The sequence below is a fragment of the Musa acuminata genome, chromosome BXJ3-5, assembly GCF_036884655.1.
Source record: "Musa acuminata AAA Group cultivar baxijiao chromosome BXJ3-5, Cavendish_Baxijiao_AAA, whole genome shotgun sequence".
Taxonomy (NCBI): domain Eukaryota; kingdom Viridiplantae; phylum Streptophyta; class Magnoliopsida; order Zingiberales; family Musaceae; genus Musa; species Musa acuminata.
Window position 1 is genome coordinate 4498477 of NC_088353.1, and position 15924 is coordinate 4514400.

The 15924-nt window shown below is 40.6% G+C and overlaps 2 protein-coding genes across 3 annotated transcripts in view; one reads left to right on the plus strand and one right to left on the minus strand.

The window, feature by feature from the left end:
- Positions 1 to 298: 298 nt before the first annotated feature.
- Positions 299 to 3030, minus strand: LOC135583083 (probable rRNA-processing protein EBP2 homolog). Of its 2 annotated transcripts, XM_065150395.1 has the most exons (3): positions 2882 to 3030; positions 1899 to 1952; positions 299 to 1451 (listed from the first exon to the last, which is right to left on the minus strand). In XM_065150395.1, exon 3 carries the CDS (start codon positions 1443 to 1445, stop codon positions 564 to 566), a length of 882 nt encoding a protein of 293 aa, XP_065006467.1. In that variant the 5' UTR covers positions 1446 to 1451; positions 1899 to 1952; positions 2882 to 3030; the 3' UTR covers positions 299 to 563. The 2 variants fall into 2 exon arrangements, with proteins under 2 accessions (XP_065006467.1, XP_065006468.1); XM_065150396.1 differs by lacking the exon at positions 1899 to 1952 and having other exon boundaries at positions 2882 to 3009.
- Positions 3031 to 3514: 484 nt separating this feature from the next.
- Positions 3515 to 15924, plus strand: part of LOC135638929 (probable sphingolipid transporter spinster homolog 2) — a 28437-nt gene continuing 16027 nt past the window's right edge. The window contains exons 1-6 of the mRNA XM_065152531.1: positions 3515 to 3756; positions 5629 to 5760; positions 8883 to 8984; positions 9484 to 9588; positions 9672 to 9747; positions 10972 to 11046. Of these exons, the coding sequence (XP_065008603.1) occupies positions 3572 to 3756; positions 5629 to 5760; positions 8883 to 8984; positions 9484 to 9588; positions 9672 to 9747; positions 10972 to 11046 (675 nt within the window). The 5' untranslated portion in view covers positions 3515 to 3571. The remainder of the gene's footprint in view (positions 3757 to 5628; positions 5761 to 8882; positions 8985 to 9483; positions 9589 to 9671; positions 9748 to 10971; positions 11047 to 15924) is intronic.

Here is a 15924-nt window from a genome sequence, read left to right on the forward strand (position 1 = left end):
TTCCTTTCTTCACTACGGTGCCGTCAGGGAAAACCTCATCCGAGAAACCACTTGCCGCTTTACCGAGAGACACCGAGCTTTGCCTGATAGCTCAAGTGAAGTAATGGATCTTAGGGTGAGAAGAGCAGTTTCTGTCAGAAAGAGCTACTAACTCAGCATCACAGCAGGGGAAAATAACTATAATGTCCTGGCAAGCTAATTATATCTGTGGAGAGGCTCCAAAACTTGGGTTAAAGATTACTCCAAGACAATAAAAACCAAGAAATTTGTGTGACGGATGGAATGGAACGCTTTGAAATTGAGTAGAACCAAAAGTCCTATGTTGATTGGATAATAGAAAAATAACCAGATATGTTCGAAAAATGAAAACAAACTACATAAGTGATAAAATTGAGTACAGACACGTTACGAATTCCCACGATAAGAAATTTTCCCTTCCACAGGCAAACATGGGATGGAATTTCCTAGTAAGATCAAGTTCAAAATTATCATGCAGATCGCAGAATTATAATCCTACACTAAATTTTGGGGCTCAAATTACGCAGAAAGATTGGCCTAGTATTTCACTTTTTCTTTCTTTTGCTTGCAGAGAATTTGTCCTTGTTGAAGCCTTTGAAGTCATTTGTGGACTCAGCTGTATTCTGCTTTTTCATACCTTTCCTTCCTCCATGACCAAACTTAGCTTCTCTAAATTCCCTTTGCTTCCTACCTTTCTCATTGCCTCCTTTCCTTCTGAACCCTCCAGACCTATCACCAGGAGCCACCCCTGTGCGCCTTTTCTTCGACTTCTCAAAGCTCTTTTCCTCGTCCGGAGACAAATCCAGTTCCTCATCCTTCCCTCTAGCAAAGCCACTTTGCTGCCGCTGTTTCCTCCATCTCTTAACTGATTCAATATCCTCTTTCTTGCGCTTAGCCCTCTCTTTAGTCTTCTGGGCCTGGACCTCTTTAGCCAGTTTCTTTGCTTCCCTTGCTTTCTTCCTCTCTTCAGCCTCCTCAATCTTCTTCTTATCAACCAAGAGCTTGCCTTTCACCTTCAACATATGGGCATCGCTCTTCACCATCTCTGCGTAGTAGTCTGGTGGCCTAAGAAATGGAATCCCCATTGACTGTAATTTCTCAAAGGCCTGTCTGGTGCCATCTAATGCTTGGGTATAAAATGCCAATTCACGTGCCAGATCATCATTTACATCAACCTCTTGGTCCACAACATGATCAACAGTTAGCTTGTGGATCCATTCAACGTTTTGCGGCCAAGCTATATCATCGAGCTTTTCAAGAAGGGCCTCTTTGTTATAAACAGCATTCTTTGCAGGTTCACTCACTGCCACTTCTTCAGGTTCAGATTCTGATTCTGATTCAAATTCTTCATCATCAACATTACCCACATTGCTATCCTCTAACTCTTCCTCGTTAAGTTGAAGTTCTTTACCTCTGAGTGCAACCATATTGGACTGTACAAAAATGATACAATTAATTAGTAAAATTGTAGTTTAATTTATGGAAAAACCTGGCTGTATTTGCCTCCATAACCTCGTATGTGTAGAAAAGGGACAAATACTAAGCTAATAAGCAGAATGAAGGAGAAGAAAACAAAACCAATCACCGACGGCTCATCCAAATATCAATTAAGATGGTAAAAAATGGAAACATGGCGGCACAATATGCGGTAGAAAGTATTATATAACTCAAAGAGTAGACAAATTTACATCTGAATCATCATGCCAACGAGTGGCATTAAGAAGCTAAAGGTGAAACATACAGGTAGAGATAATTATGAAAAAAAGAAATATCTCAAGGAAAAACAAAAGAAAAACGATATGAAGAACATCAAGTGTCATTCGCATTTTATGATTGTTGAAGACACCAGAATGTACTATTATAAGCAGCAGCAGACAAACCTTGTAACTTCCCCCAACACGAGCTATCTCTATTGAAATTTGCTTCTAATAGCCCTGAAAAAGAAAACTTGTAAACTTAAAAATTCATAAAGTTTGACTTTCAGTTAGCAGTGAAAAATGATCCAAAAACTAGAGTTGTTTTGTTAAATTGCAGCATATTCTTCCACCAACAATCCGCTTCTCATGCATGTGGATATAGAAATTATGTTGTCCACCGCAACACACATTAAACAAGCTCATTTTTTCTGCCACTTTGTAATAGTTAGGGATGATCTCACGATTTAAATTACCTTTACGCTACTGGGCACTTCCTGTTCAAGTACTTTTATAATCTTAATTAGCAGGTCTATGACCTTTTTTTTTTTTTTTTATCATTGTCCAACATCATAAAAGAGGTCATTAGAACAGAGACATAATACGTTGTAAAGAGCCCAAGACCCTTATATTTTAGTACATCACCTACATAGTAGACATATTACAAAGAAGATGACAACTTTGCTATCAAATGAATAATCTAGATTCATATAATAGAATATAAAGACCCTTTCGAAAGGATTACACAAGTTTCAACTGGTTCATGGTTGCTGTCCATAAATCTTGGCTTTCATAGATGGGTGTAGCAGTGTATACAATTTTGCAGAAGCACGTACTATTCAGAGGAAATGCATATAAGGTAACATATTCCTATGGAGGTCCAGAAGCAGGTGTGGCACCTATATTATTCCAAGCAATGACTATTTCAACAACGAAGTTTTCTGCCACAAGGTTCCCTGTCACTTGACGATAGTGTTCATATGTCACAGAAAGAACTGATACAGAAATGACAACATGGAAGCCTACTATTGGTAGAACCAGTCCAAACTGGCACATACCGCCGGTACCGGTGTACCAAAACTCTGCTGGGGGAGGGAGAGGAACGGAGGAAGAACGAAGAAGCGAAATAATATCAAGGAAAGAAAGAGGAGGCAGCGGAGAAGGCATACCGGAAAGAGATGGACGGCGCGCAGTAGACGGCGTGCGGCAAGTGGGAGAGGATCAACAGCAGCGGGATCGGGGAAGAGGAGAAGAGGGCGGCGGGAAGAGAAGTGGAGGTCGCGAGCCCTAACACTATTTTTCTGCTTTTAATGTGTCGGACCGGATCGCGAAATGGGCCCGGTCCATGTGCCGGTTCGCGCCCGGACCGGTACATATCTTATAATATGCTTGATCGCATAAATTCAATATGTAACCCAAGTTAACGTGGGCGTTAATGCGAAGGAAACCTAATCAATATGGGGGTATATATAATATGAGCTGTAAGCTTTTATCACCAAATTTTGATTCACCCCTCTGTTGCCGTCTTTATTTCGAGCTTTTCTCACCAGCCGGTCACCAGAGTTTGTGGACTGTACAGCACGCAAAGAAATTCGTATTCAGATCCCAGTTACTCGTTTTTTGATTGGATAAAGCATTTCTGGGTCCCATTAGTAGGTGTAACGACCAATAAGTGAACGGGTATGAAAGCGTGTCGACGTATTGCCTACGGCACCAATCCACACCACACCGTCAACACGATTCCAAAGGAAAACAATAAATAAAAGGATAACATCTTTTCATCCTTTTACCGCTCTCCTATTCCCGTCGTATTCAAGTCTTCGATAGCAACGGGGACGGGGAGAAATTTCTTCCTGTAGATGGTTGAGGCGGTATTCGAGGTGGCGGTCGCAGAAACCGACTCCGCTGGTCTTCCCTCTCCATCTCCCCCTTCTCGTCTTCCTCCTCCGGCGAAGGCCGAGATGGCGATCGCCCTTCCTGAAGGTCCCGATGGCAACCCTATCCCCGGTTCCGACCCCAATCCTTCGTGGTTCACGCCCAAGAGGTACACGAGACCCTGTCATTCCTCTGTTGTTGTGGATGTCTTGATTGCTACTTTGCTTGTTGTAGGGTTTTGATTCTTTTCTTCATTTAAAATAAAATGGAATCGAGGTTGTTGGTTGTCCGGTTGCTCTGAATCCCATTTCTGATAATTAGAGAATTAACAGCTGAAATTTGAAATCTTGATAAAGATTGCTATTTGGGTTGGTTGATGTTGTCCTGGTGCCTCCGAAATATAAGATAACTTCACCTGGGAGGTTTTTGAATTTTTTTGTGGGTCAGAAAATTAGAACGTTCCCAATTGAGTTACCTTTGGCTAATCAGATTACAATTTTCCAAAATTCTTTGTGATGTGCAACATCAAGTGTGAATGTGTCCTAGCAGTTATAGCATATAATAGTTGGTTGAAGTCATAACAAACAGAAGCATAGAAGGAAATTCACAGCTTTTATGTTTCCTAATGTGTTCAGGTGTTGAATTGTAATTAATTTGTATTTCTAATGTTGTTTATTGTCCTTTTTTGACTCGTAGTCCTTACAGTCTCAACTCATCTGTATTTACTATCCAAGTTAGAATGATGGTTGTATCTTATAAACTGCTCTTTTATTGTTAATTAATAATTCTAATTTTGTTTCTTTTCCTTTTTGACTCGTTGTCATTATGGTCTCAACTCATTTGTGTTGACTATATAAATTAGAATGATGTTGTACCTTATTTATTTGTTTTTTATTATTAATTGATAATTATAATATTGTTTCTTTTCCATTTGACTCATTGTCATTACAGTCTCAGCTCATTTGCATTTGCTATATAAAAGTTTGAATAGTGTTTGTGCTTTGTTTATTTGCTTTTCTAGGGAGCAGGTCATGGTTTAGAAAATTGTATAGTTTTATCTTATCTTGGTCTTGAGAGGCGTTTATGAGGTATTTGCAAACTAGTTTATGCTGAAATTGCATTCTATTTAAGCAATTTGAATTATTTGAGTCCTGTTGTATGATTTGCCTAATGGTTATATTATTTGAAGGTGAAAATTACTTTAAAGCAATAACATTTTTTTTCTTCTGATTTACTTTGATAAGTCCTTGACTAGGATCTAGGACACAGTATAAAATTGTTAAGTATTTTATGTTAAGCAGAAAATTTTAAGATGCACCATGCTTTTCAACTGATTCTTTACTTTGGGGAAGGGATTCCTGAAGCACTTTAGTTTGTGTCTACCTGAAATTGGCCAACCTTGTTGATTTATGCATCAATGTATTATGAGCTAACATGTATTTTTGTCATCTAGGTTACCTGCATGATATACGGGACGGTCAGGGCCTGGTGTGATGGCCCTTATGTGCATTTTCCTGTGGCAATTATATCGAACAATTATATAGTGATAGACGTAATAGCTTGTATAATTTTATGTACTTTAGAACAATTCATATCAATCTCAGTACTGTAGATTGTCACAAATAACTTATATTATTTTGTTCTTTTGCTTTTCTATTTTCATTTGGATGCAATGTTAATTACTTGCATTTGCCAAAAAGAGGTCATTGCATTGCATGCTACAGTAAGGAGCAGGACCCAAAATTGATAATTTGGAACTTCATTTTACCTGTTGCTCAAAGCTAATGTGTTGCCTTTTTTTGTGATAAGAAGCCAGTAGATGTATACAAGGAAGATATGAATTGGTAATTGTTTCTATATATGAATTTTATATAAAGTTGTTGAGTCTATGCATCTTTGTATGCAATGTGAGTTGGAATATTTAGAAATTGTATTTGTTAAAGTTTCTGATCAAGCTGAACATGAAGGAAAGAGAATTTTTTTGTAGCACTTAACCTTTTAATCAACCATTTATCTTATGAGAAATTTATTCTATTTGCAGATTGCTTGTGATATTTTGCATAATCAACATGTTGAATTATGTGGATCGGGGTGCAATAGCAAGTAATGGTGTAAATGGTAGTCGCAAGACCTGCACAGATAGTGGCACATGCACTTCGGGTACCGGAATTCAGTAAGATTCATTTTAAAATATCTGATTGATATTCTTAAGCTTTAACACTGCAATTTTCAGTTGTAACTATGAGTTTTTAACTATGAACTTTGTGACTTTGTGCTAACTTTTTGGCTCATTTTCGTAAGTCTAAATGCTTATTGACTGGGATACATTTTCATCTTGTTGTATGAAACAGAACTGTTATTATTTTCAGGCACGAACTTAAATTTACAAGTTTTAAGTAGTCCTCGTGATATGCCAAAAAGAATTTGATTATCAGCTATGTCAGCTTTATTGCACTCATGGTATTCATGCTTCATATTTTGAATTATCTTGTGATCATTTTCTAATTGCAGTTTTAACCTTTTATGTATTTTGCAATTAATAAAATGTTTTGATGGTCATTCTTCCACTTCCCATAACAGTGATTTAAAAAGAGCTTGGTGTTAAATGACACTAAGGTCCCAAAATGCTTGAGGCATTAGGCGTTCGTTCAAGCGAAGCAAGATGCTCTAAAATATTAAAATATAAAAAATATTTAATACAGTTGACAAATATGATTATATAAATAAAAATATGGCATTAAATTAGCGTTTTCCTTTCTCGGCAATTGAGCATAGCCCCTTACTTAACCAGTGTTTATCACTTAAAGCCAATAAAAGGGGACGGCCATAGACAGCACTGTGGGTCGAGTACCACTAACTTATCGAGGTAATTTCTTAAAGCCAATAAGAGGGGAAGTCTGTAGACAACATTGTGGATGGCGTACCACTAAGTTCACACTCTTTAATGAATGTAGGAACTGAAAAATGTGGGTCCATACTTATGCAAGAAGGAGAGGGCAGCGGTGACGGAGGAATTTTTGGACGACAGCGATGGTGGCAGAGGAAGCTGCGGGCGGCAGTAGCAGTGGTTGTGGAAGTTGCGAACAGCGAGATCGTCGGTGAAGGAAGCTTCAGAGGTGTCCGTCGATGGCGCATGAAGTTATGGTCCTCTCCCTCAATGGTGGAAGGAGCTGCACACGGAAGCAACGACGGCAGAGGGAATTGCGCGAAAGCTAGGCCGTCGGTCCCGTCCGTCGGTGATAGAGAAAGTGTCGGTCCTGTGCATGGCGACAGAGGCAACGACAGAGGAAGCGTCAATGGCGGAGGCAGCAGCTGCGCTAGGGTTTATGACTCAGGGTCATGCGAGGGGGGCGAGGGGGTGGGGGGTGGGGGGGGGTTTGTATGTAGCTTAGTTGGTTCAATTGAACCAACTAGCTACTATTTAACCGAACTAGACTTAATAGTTTGGTTCGGTCGCTTCGTTTGAATCGGGCGCTATCCCAAGGCGATCGACGCCTGGGTTCAAGCGAGCGCCTAGGCGACGTTTTATTGAAGTGTGTCGCCTGGTCGAGGCTTGAGGTGCTTGAGCCTCGCCTCACCCGAGCGTCTAGGTGAGCGCCCGGGCATCTTTTTAAACCCCGTCCCGGAATAAGCTAAGATGCCTTGAAATCCTGTTGTCTGTATTCTGAAGTTAAAACATCTTTTCTTTTTCTTTCGGAATGGATGTAAGTTAAGTTTGCTAGCTTCACACATACTCGTGCAAATATATGCACATGGATGAGTATATTGAGGGGCCTCATGTTAATATAGATATAAGGCTGAGACTTTTTTTTTTGCGAACTGGGATTCTTATGTTTTCAGAACTGGTATTTTGAGTTCATGGAACTTTCTTGTGAGGGGCGTAGATTTGCCAAAGATCATACACAAGTTAGTAGCGGTCTAGCATGCTTGATTGTAACTAACTATGATGCTTATGTTTTGTGCAATTGCACACTTTTACGGTCATTGGTACATTCGTAAGGTTGCTGCTCTACATTGTGGCCATGATGCTGATGAACATGATGCTAAGATAGAGGAGTTTGAATTGAGCTATTGTGAAATCATCTAGTGATTGGAGGATGCAACAGAGTCAATGACTAAATGCAAAATTTCATTTGATTTACCAATTCATCTTTTTTTGGTCCCCAGCATTAAAAATTGTCAATAGTGTTTTTGATGGACAACTTTGATATGATTGATTAGTGATAGGGAATAGTATGTGATGGATTATGCTCTCCCTGTCAAGGATGACATATGACATGCTGGATACCAATTTAAGAGGGACTTTTTTGATGGATGATTCTGATCTTATTTGTATAATGGAGCACACACGTATGATGTACATGGACTGACCATGTGATGAATGGTCTTAGTTTTGTTAAAATTTTTGCATAGATGGGTTCTACCTCAGATGACGAAGCTTGCAATGTATTAAGTTTGCCTGACTGCAAGTTGGGAGTAGTGGGTTTGAATTGAGGAATCACTATCCAGCAGGTTAAATATGGCTGCTTACATCCGAACCTTTAGATTTCCGGTTGTCAAAGCCTTATGCACTGGCTGGCTATTTAAAAGGTTTTTTCTTTGAAATGCATTTCATTGCGTAGATTTTTACTAATACACTAGTCGTATTACTTTCTTATTTGCCATTTTGGCGCATCATAGATTGTTCCCATTAAGAAATTCACTGCATTTGGAAAGTTGAAGATGGGGGCAAATTTGGTGTAATTTCACAATAAAATCATTACTAATAAGTGATTGGATTAGAAGTAGAACTTCTTGCTTATTGCATTAATTTTAGCAACTCTAACTTATAGTTGGAACAAATGAGGAGATCATAATAACATATTGAAAGAGTAAGCTTTCAATGTATACATTTCAGATAATAGGGTAGGAAAATTTGATGCATTCTACTATTGCAAAATTTTTAGTAATAGTCTTAGAATCATGAATCCAAGTAGAAACAGATACCGTTAGTCTGGGAGCTTGGTAGTATGAACACATCATATGCTTGTTTCTGGGAAAAGAAAATGCTCGTGGAGTTGCTTGTGTTTATAACATTGAGATAATTATTCTTTATCTTAGTTGAGTATAATCATATTATACCATAATCGCTTGCCGTTTACTGATTATATAAACAAAAGCTACATGTGGATTCAACTATACATTAGACACACTATCAAACAAGCAACCATGGTTTTGTGTTAAATTCTGTATTTATTACTAATACTTTGTTTGGTTTATTTTTCGTTTTGTGCTTCCTAACCAACATTCATGCAGAGGAGACTTCAACCTGAATTACTTTGAAGATGGTGTACTTTCATCAGCATTCATGGTTGGGCTACTAGTGGCTTCCCCAATATTTGCATCCTTAGCAAAGAGGTTGGTTCTTTTCTGGAACAGTTACCTGAATCTCTAGGATATAATACTATTTGTTGCAGAGTAATATTTTATAATTTTTATGTTGCACAGAATGGAAAGTTTAGTCATTAGTTCTTGAAGCAAGATAAGTTTAGTTCATGGGATTACTTAGTATCTGTTGTATCAACTTTTAGGGGTGGTTGAGCCTTGGTATTAAGGTAAGATTGCCCCTTTGCCATCTGGGTTACCAGATTCGAGTTGCGGAAACAACCTCTTCACTTGAAGCGATTAAACTGTGTATAGTGACCATCCCAAGACCCATGTCATGAGATCTTTGTGCACTGGACTTTCCCTTGTGTGTTCACTTTTAGATTGTAAATATTCTTGATATGCATGATGAATTTAGAAAGACTGTTCAGCAATACGCTACAGTTTCTCATAGATTTTTCCTTGGTATCTGTTTGTCAAATTAATTAGTTTTGATTTGATTTATAATATTATTGTTGTTTTCTTTTTGCAGCCACAATCCTTTTAGGTTAATTGGAGTAGGGCTGTTAGTTTGGACTATTGCTACTGCTGGTTGTGGTTGTGCATTTGATTTCTGGTCAATTACGATATGCCGCATGTGAGCATTTCATTGGTTTCACATGATTCATTAACGTTTGCTATTAATTTTGAGTTGCCAATGCTGTTAACTCGTGTACTTAGGTTGGTTGGTGTTGGTGAGGCTTCTTTCATTAGTCTTGCAGCTCCATTTATAGATGACAATGCACCTGTTTCTCAGGTTTGTTTGTTTAAAACTTGATCGAGCTCATTCCACTGAGCCTTTTTTTTTCATATACATGGCAATATCCTGTCACTTGGTTTTGTTTTGTTAATTTTCAATTAATTGACATAAAAAACTAAAGAGAGCTTTGTGATTTTTCTATGGCTTTTGCATTCAATTGATTCATCAAGAAAATATTTCCTTGCCATTGTCATTCAGCATGGGCAAGATTGTTTTATCTTACAATTTTCTGATTCAACTTTGTGATGTTGACTTTGCTGTGTTTTGACAAACCAGCATCTGTCAAATGGGATGAGTGTATAAAATAAATTTTGAAATTCGTGCTCCAAAGTTGAAAATACAACTCTTTTAATGATTGTCAAGCAATACAGAAGGTGAGTACTGATGTCAGGTTGGCCTAGGATGTACCAACCTGCCATGGTATTTGCTGCTGTGCTGCATTCTGCCATATTGTTGGCCACAGGCTCAACAATATGCTAGATTCTATACATTTTTGGTGGTCACATTAATATGCATCAGCGGACACTAACGTGCATATTCTTGTATATGTTGGCAACTTGGGGACACATGACTTTATGCTCAATTTATTCAACCGAAAGAAAGATATGCATTGGTATGAATTAACTGTTTAGTACAGAGTAGAATCCAACAGTTGTCACACAGGAAGGAAATCATAGTTCTGCATGCTGTTAAAATATGAATATTAAAGGATTACATGAAAAATCAAAACACAGGATAGAAAAGTTCTAGTTATTATAAGGTGCATTAAGGAAGCTGTGAATATAGGGTTGAAAATACATTATTGTTAGGTTTTACTTCTCCAATTCTTGTGGAACAAATTCAGACTTGTAAAACGGATTTTAGCTGGAAAACAAAAGGCCAGATGAGTCCATTTGTCAAACTTTAGAGATTGATCTTTATCAGTTACCGTGACATATAGACAATTTACCTGTGTCTTTGAAGAACTTTGATTATATAACAAACAGCAAGAACAAGTCACTAATGGATGTGGTACATATAGATTTTTGACTATTACAATTTTCTCGAGTCTTTTCACTTGAGATGGATCTAATGATTTTTTTGCATCATACAAAATGGTTCAATAATAATCTAAATCACACTCCTCTTGTATTGACTTCTTACATTAGCCGCTGTATGATTATCAGCCTTTGTTTTCCTCAATGGATTGACTTGTTGCTCTATTCCATGTCATGGCATCAGAAAACAGCATGGCTTGCAGTCTTCTACATGTGTATACCTACAGGCATTGCCATTGGCTATGTATATGGTGGGCTGGTTAGTTTCTCTTATGATGTTACTTAACATTCTGTTTGTTATAATTATGATCAAATGTGGTTTGGTATAGCACTTGAGTGTCAGATGTTTATTTGATTAATTTTGTTTTGATGGTTTATTCTTTATTGTGTTCAGTAATTGATTTGATAGTACCTTTTCTGGCCTTTTTGTGACATATGTTGAATATTTCCATACTGTTTAATCTTTATCTTCCTGTTTCTTTAGCAGATCTTTTTTTTTCTTCTATTGTTTGATATTTCCATTGTACCTTGCTTCATCAAACACTTTGGTTATATCACTTGAACACAGTTTAATTAAATCGAAAGTTAAGACTGTGAACATAATAAAAAGCTGTAGAATAATGTTCAGTGGACATAACTCGTACCAATTCCATCAGAATGTATGGCAGAGGTAACTTGTTTCCAATTCTATATAATTGTGTGGCGGAGCTAACTTGTTACCTTTTGAACTTGACTATACATATCCAAGCTTCTGAATTTTTCCATGTCGTTGACACACTACCAGGAACTTCACGAAGCATATGTATCTTGTTTACGGGGAACTTTCATGAAGCATATGTATTTTTGTTTCTGGAGGACTTTATGTTAACTGCGCTTATTATGACACGTTTAAAATATGAAACAAAAGTAACTTTGACATATGGTTCTATATACCGTTTGAATTGGTCCTGCACCAATAGCAAACTTGTTGATGTCAAGTAGTGCTAGGCGCTAAAAGACGCCAAGGTTCCGAACTGTCATGGCCTTAGCTGGAATTGCCTAAGGCGCAAGGCACCAATGCGGCAAAGACGCGAACTTAGCTTGCGTTGCCTAAGTCACGAGGCACCCTTGCGGCAAAGACGCGAATTTAGCTTGCGTGGCCTAAGTCGTGCTTCGCCCTTGCTATTTGCGTCCGCAAAGATCAGCCCACTTGCAACCTCTCGCAGGCCCCAAAGGACCTGTAAAATAGAAAGTTGATTAGTTCGAAGAACGAGCGATGGACAAGTCCCGACGTCTCGCGAAAAGGGGAAGCTTTATAAGCAATTCAGCGAGCACCTTGCGTGTACAAGAGAAAAGAGGTAGAGGAGGAAAACAAGGACTTTAGAGGGTTGAACGAACAGCTACAAGTCCACAAACAGCTGCTCACCGGGTGCCGGGTGCGACAACAAGTTCCCGTCAAGGTAACGTGCGAACTTGCGAAAGGTTGTTCTACGCCTGACACTATACCGAAGCCCCATCCCCCATGGTGCCACTCGGGTGGTTCCAGGGTGTTGAGATGGCTAACGTTTCGCGTGCAGCAGCGGGCTGCGGAAAACAGCCCGTGGCATGCAAAAACGACTGTTTTGGGCTGTTTTGCTCGGTTCGGTGAGCGATCGCACTGTAGCGCTGCAACTTGTTCGAACTTACATTTTTACAAGCAAAATGATTTAAAACCAAAACAAAACATGCTGCCAATCAACTGTACACGTAGATGAGAGCGACGAACGGTTCGTTGAACGGAGTTGTTGCAGGTGCGCGATGATCGTTCGTGACATTCTCCTTCACTTAAACTGTCGACGCCCTCGTTGACGCTTGTTGGTAGTTGTTGATAATTGTTTCTTCATGTCGCAGGGCGTCTTCGGGCTCCCAACTGGCTTTAGTTTGGGGAAGCTTTCACCACTTCATCAAGTACTCGGTCTGCTCAGCTCCATTGGGTAGCTTTATTTTGCGATCCGTTAAAATGGTTTCAACTCGCTTCTTGTAGGAGACTCTGGTGGGGGGTAGCCGAGTTGGAATACTTCGGGAAGCATCTTGCAGATCCGAGTGGTAGGCTTTTAGGTTGCTAGCGTGAAGAACATTGTGAATTTTGAACCACGTCGGTAGCTGCAACTTGTAAGAGACGCTGCCCACCCTACTAATAATTGGGAAGGGCCCTTCATACTTGCGCATCAATCCTTTGTGTACTTTGTTCCTAAAGAATTGGAGTGATGTTGGTTGGAGTTTTACCAACACCAAATCGTCGACCTTGAACTCTTGTAGTCGTCTTGCTAAGTCTGCCCACTTCTTCATCTTTCTTGCCTCTTTCTCCAAGTAAGCCCGCGCAATATTTGCATTTCGGTGTCATTCCTTTGCGAAGTGGTAGGCTAACGGACTACTCCCAATATACCCGATTGCCATGGTTTGAGGAGTTGACGGTTGTTGTCCTGGAATGATCTCAAAAGGGCTGCTGTTGGACGCAGAGCTCCGCTACAAGTTGTAGGAGAATTTGGCAATGTCCAACAACTTCACCCAATCTCGTTGATTGGAACTCACGTAATGCTGAAGATATTGCTCTAGGAGCGAGTTTATCCTTTCAGTTTGGCCATCCGTCTGGGGGTGGAGGCTTGTGGAGAAGTATAACTTGAACCCCAACAATTTGAATAGCTCGGTCCAGAATCGTCCCAGGAACCAAGCGTCTCGATCATTGATGATATTGTGCGGGACTCCCCAATACTTCACCACATCCTTCATCATCAGCTTGGTCGCCTCCTTTACTGAACAGTGTAGGGGAGCAGCAATGAAAGTTGCATACTTTGAAAATCGATCGACCACCACGAGTATCGATCCGAGTCTCCCTACTACGGGCAAGTTTGATATGAAGTCCAATGAAATGCTCTCCCACGACCTTTTTGGTACGGCCAACGGCTCTAGAAGTCCCATCGGCTTCCGTTGCTCTACCTTGTCTTGTTGGCAAGTGAGGCACGTTTGAACTATTCCTCCATATTAGTCCCCATCTTCGGCCAATAGAAGGCCCTCTCCACGAGAGCCAAGGTTCTATGAATGCTTGGGTGTCCAGCCCAAAGGGAATCATGACACTCTCTTAAGAGTTCACGTCTCAGATTGTCCACTCGAGGAACATAAATCCTATTCCCTTTGGTATAAACGAGTCCCTCCCGGACCCAAAACCGTCGTGCCTTGCCTTCTTTAATGAGCTGTATCAGGGCTTCTGCCTGGGGATCACTATACAGTTCATCCCTGATCCTGGAAAGGAAGTTGAAGTGCAACTGACTTGCTTGGTCTCTACCCTCCAATTGTATAACATTCACACGCTCCACTTTCCGACTCAATGCATCGGTCATGATATTCGCCTTTTCGGGCTTGTACTCCATTGCCATATCAAACTCAGCCTGGAAGTCCTGCCATCGTGCTTGCTTTGGGGTGAGTTTCTTCTGAGTTTGGAAATAGCTCAAAGCGATGTTGTCTATCCTTAGTACAAATCGCGATCCAAGAAGGTAGTGTCGCCAAACTCGTAGACAGTGGATCACCACTGTCATCTCCTTCTCATGCACTGGATACCGCCGCTCGGTCTCGTTAAGTTTGCGGCTCTCATAGGCCACCGGATGGCCCTCCTGCATGAGCACTCCTCTAATAGCAAAGTCTGAAGCATCTGTATGGACTTCGAATGGCTCCCCATAGTCCGATAATTTGAGCATCGGTTCTTTTCTTCCAATACAACAGCCTTTAGATCTTGGAATGCAATCTCACATTTATCAGACCACCTCCAAGGCTGCTCCTTCAGCAACTCCGTTAGTGAAGTTGCACACTTCGAATATCCTACTATGAAGCGTCGATAATAGTTGACGAAACCAAGGAAGGATCTCAACTCTAGCACCTTCTTTGGAGTTCGTCATTCTGCAACTGCTTGCATTTTCGATTTGTCCATCCGAATGGAGCCATCACTGATTCGATGCCCCAAGAATAAGATCTCCGTTTGAGCAAAGTAGCATTTCTCCCTTTTCACGAACAAAGTGTTCTCCCTGAGAACCTTGAAAATTGTCCGAAGGTGCTTGACATGCTCCTCAAGCGTTTGACTGTAGACAGCGATATCGTCTAAGTAGACGACCACGAACTTATCAAAATACTCCTTGAATAGTTAGTTCATGAGAGTGCAGAACGTGGCCGGAGTGTTGGTTAAGCCGAAAGGCACCACCAATAACTCAAACGCTCCATACCTGGTCACACAGGTAGACTTCGCTTCGTCGCCTTCAGCAATGCGCACCTGCCAATACCCCGACCGAAGGTCGAGTTTTGAGAAATACTTGACTTTGCCCAACTGGTCGAACAAGTCCGCGATGAGCGGGATGGGATACTTGTTCTTCACCGTCACTTTGTTGAGGACTCGGTAATCGACGCATAGTCGGAGGCTCCCATCTTATTTCTTCTGGAAGAGAACTGAAGCTTCGAATGGTGCTTTAGAGCTGTAAATGAGACCATCGCTTAGCAATTCACTTAATTGCTTTCTGAGTTCTGCCAACTCTGGCGCGGGCATGCGGTAGGGTTGTCTCGCTGGAGGCTTCACTCCTGGCTCCAGCTCGATGTTGTGATCCACGCCTTTGCGTGGCGGAAGAGTCTTCGGCAACTCGGGTGGCATAATGTCAGTGAACTCTTTCAGGACGTTCGCCACCACAGCAGGTTCATGAATGACCTTCTCGTCGAGTGGCTCTAGCTTTATAGTAGTCACGAATGTTAATTCACCTTTTCGCACCGCCTTCTTCAGTTGTAATGCCGATATATGTTGGGGTTCCTTGGTTCCTCTTCGAGAGACGGGAACCACACAGGGGTCGTCACCTCCCATCATACATAGGGAGTTTATGAACGACATTGGTACTAATTTCGCTGCGTGCATGAACTCCATTCCAAGAATCACTTGGAAGTCGTCCAGTGGCACCGCCATAATGTTTGTGCTCCCGCTCCATGTTCCGATTTTGATAGGAACTCCCTTTGCCAACCCGGAGATTCTCCTGGCCTCCGAGTTCACCGCCTTCATTCGACTTGGGCTCTTCTTCAAGATCAACCCAAGTCGCTTTGCTTCTCGATCGACAATAAAGTTGTGGGTAGCGCCCGTGTCCACCATTACACG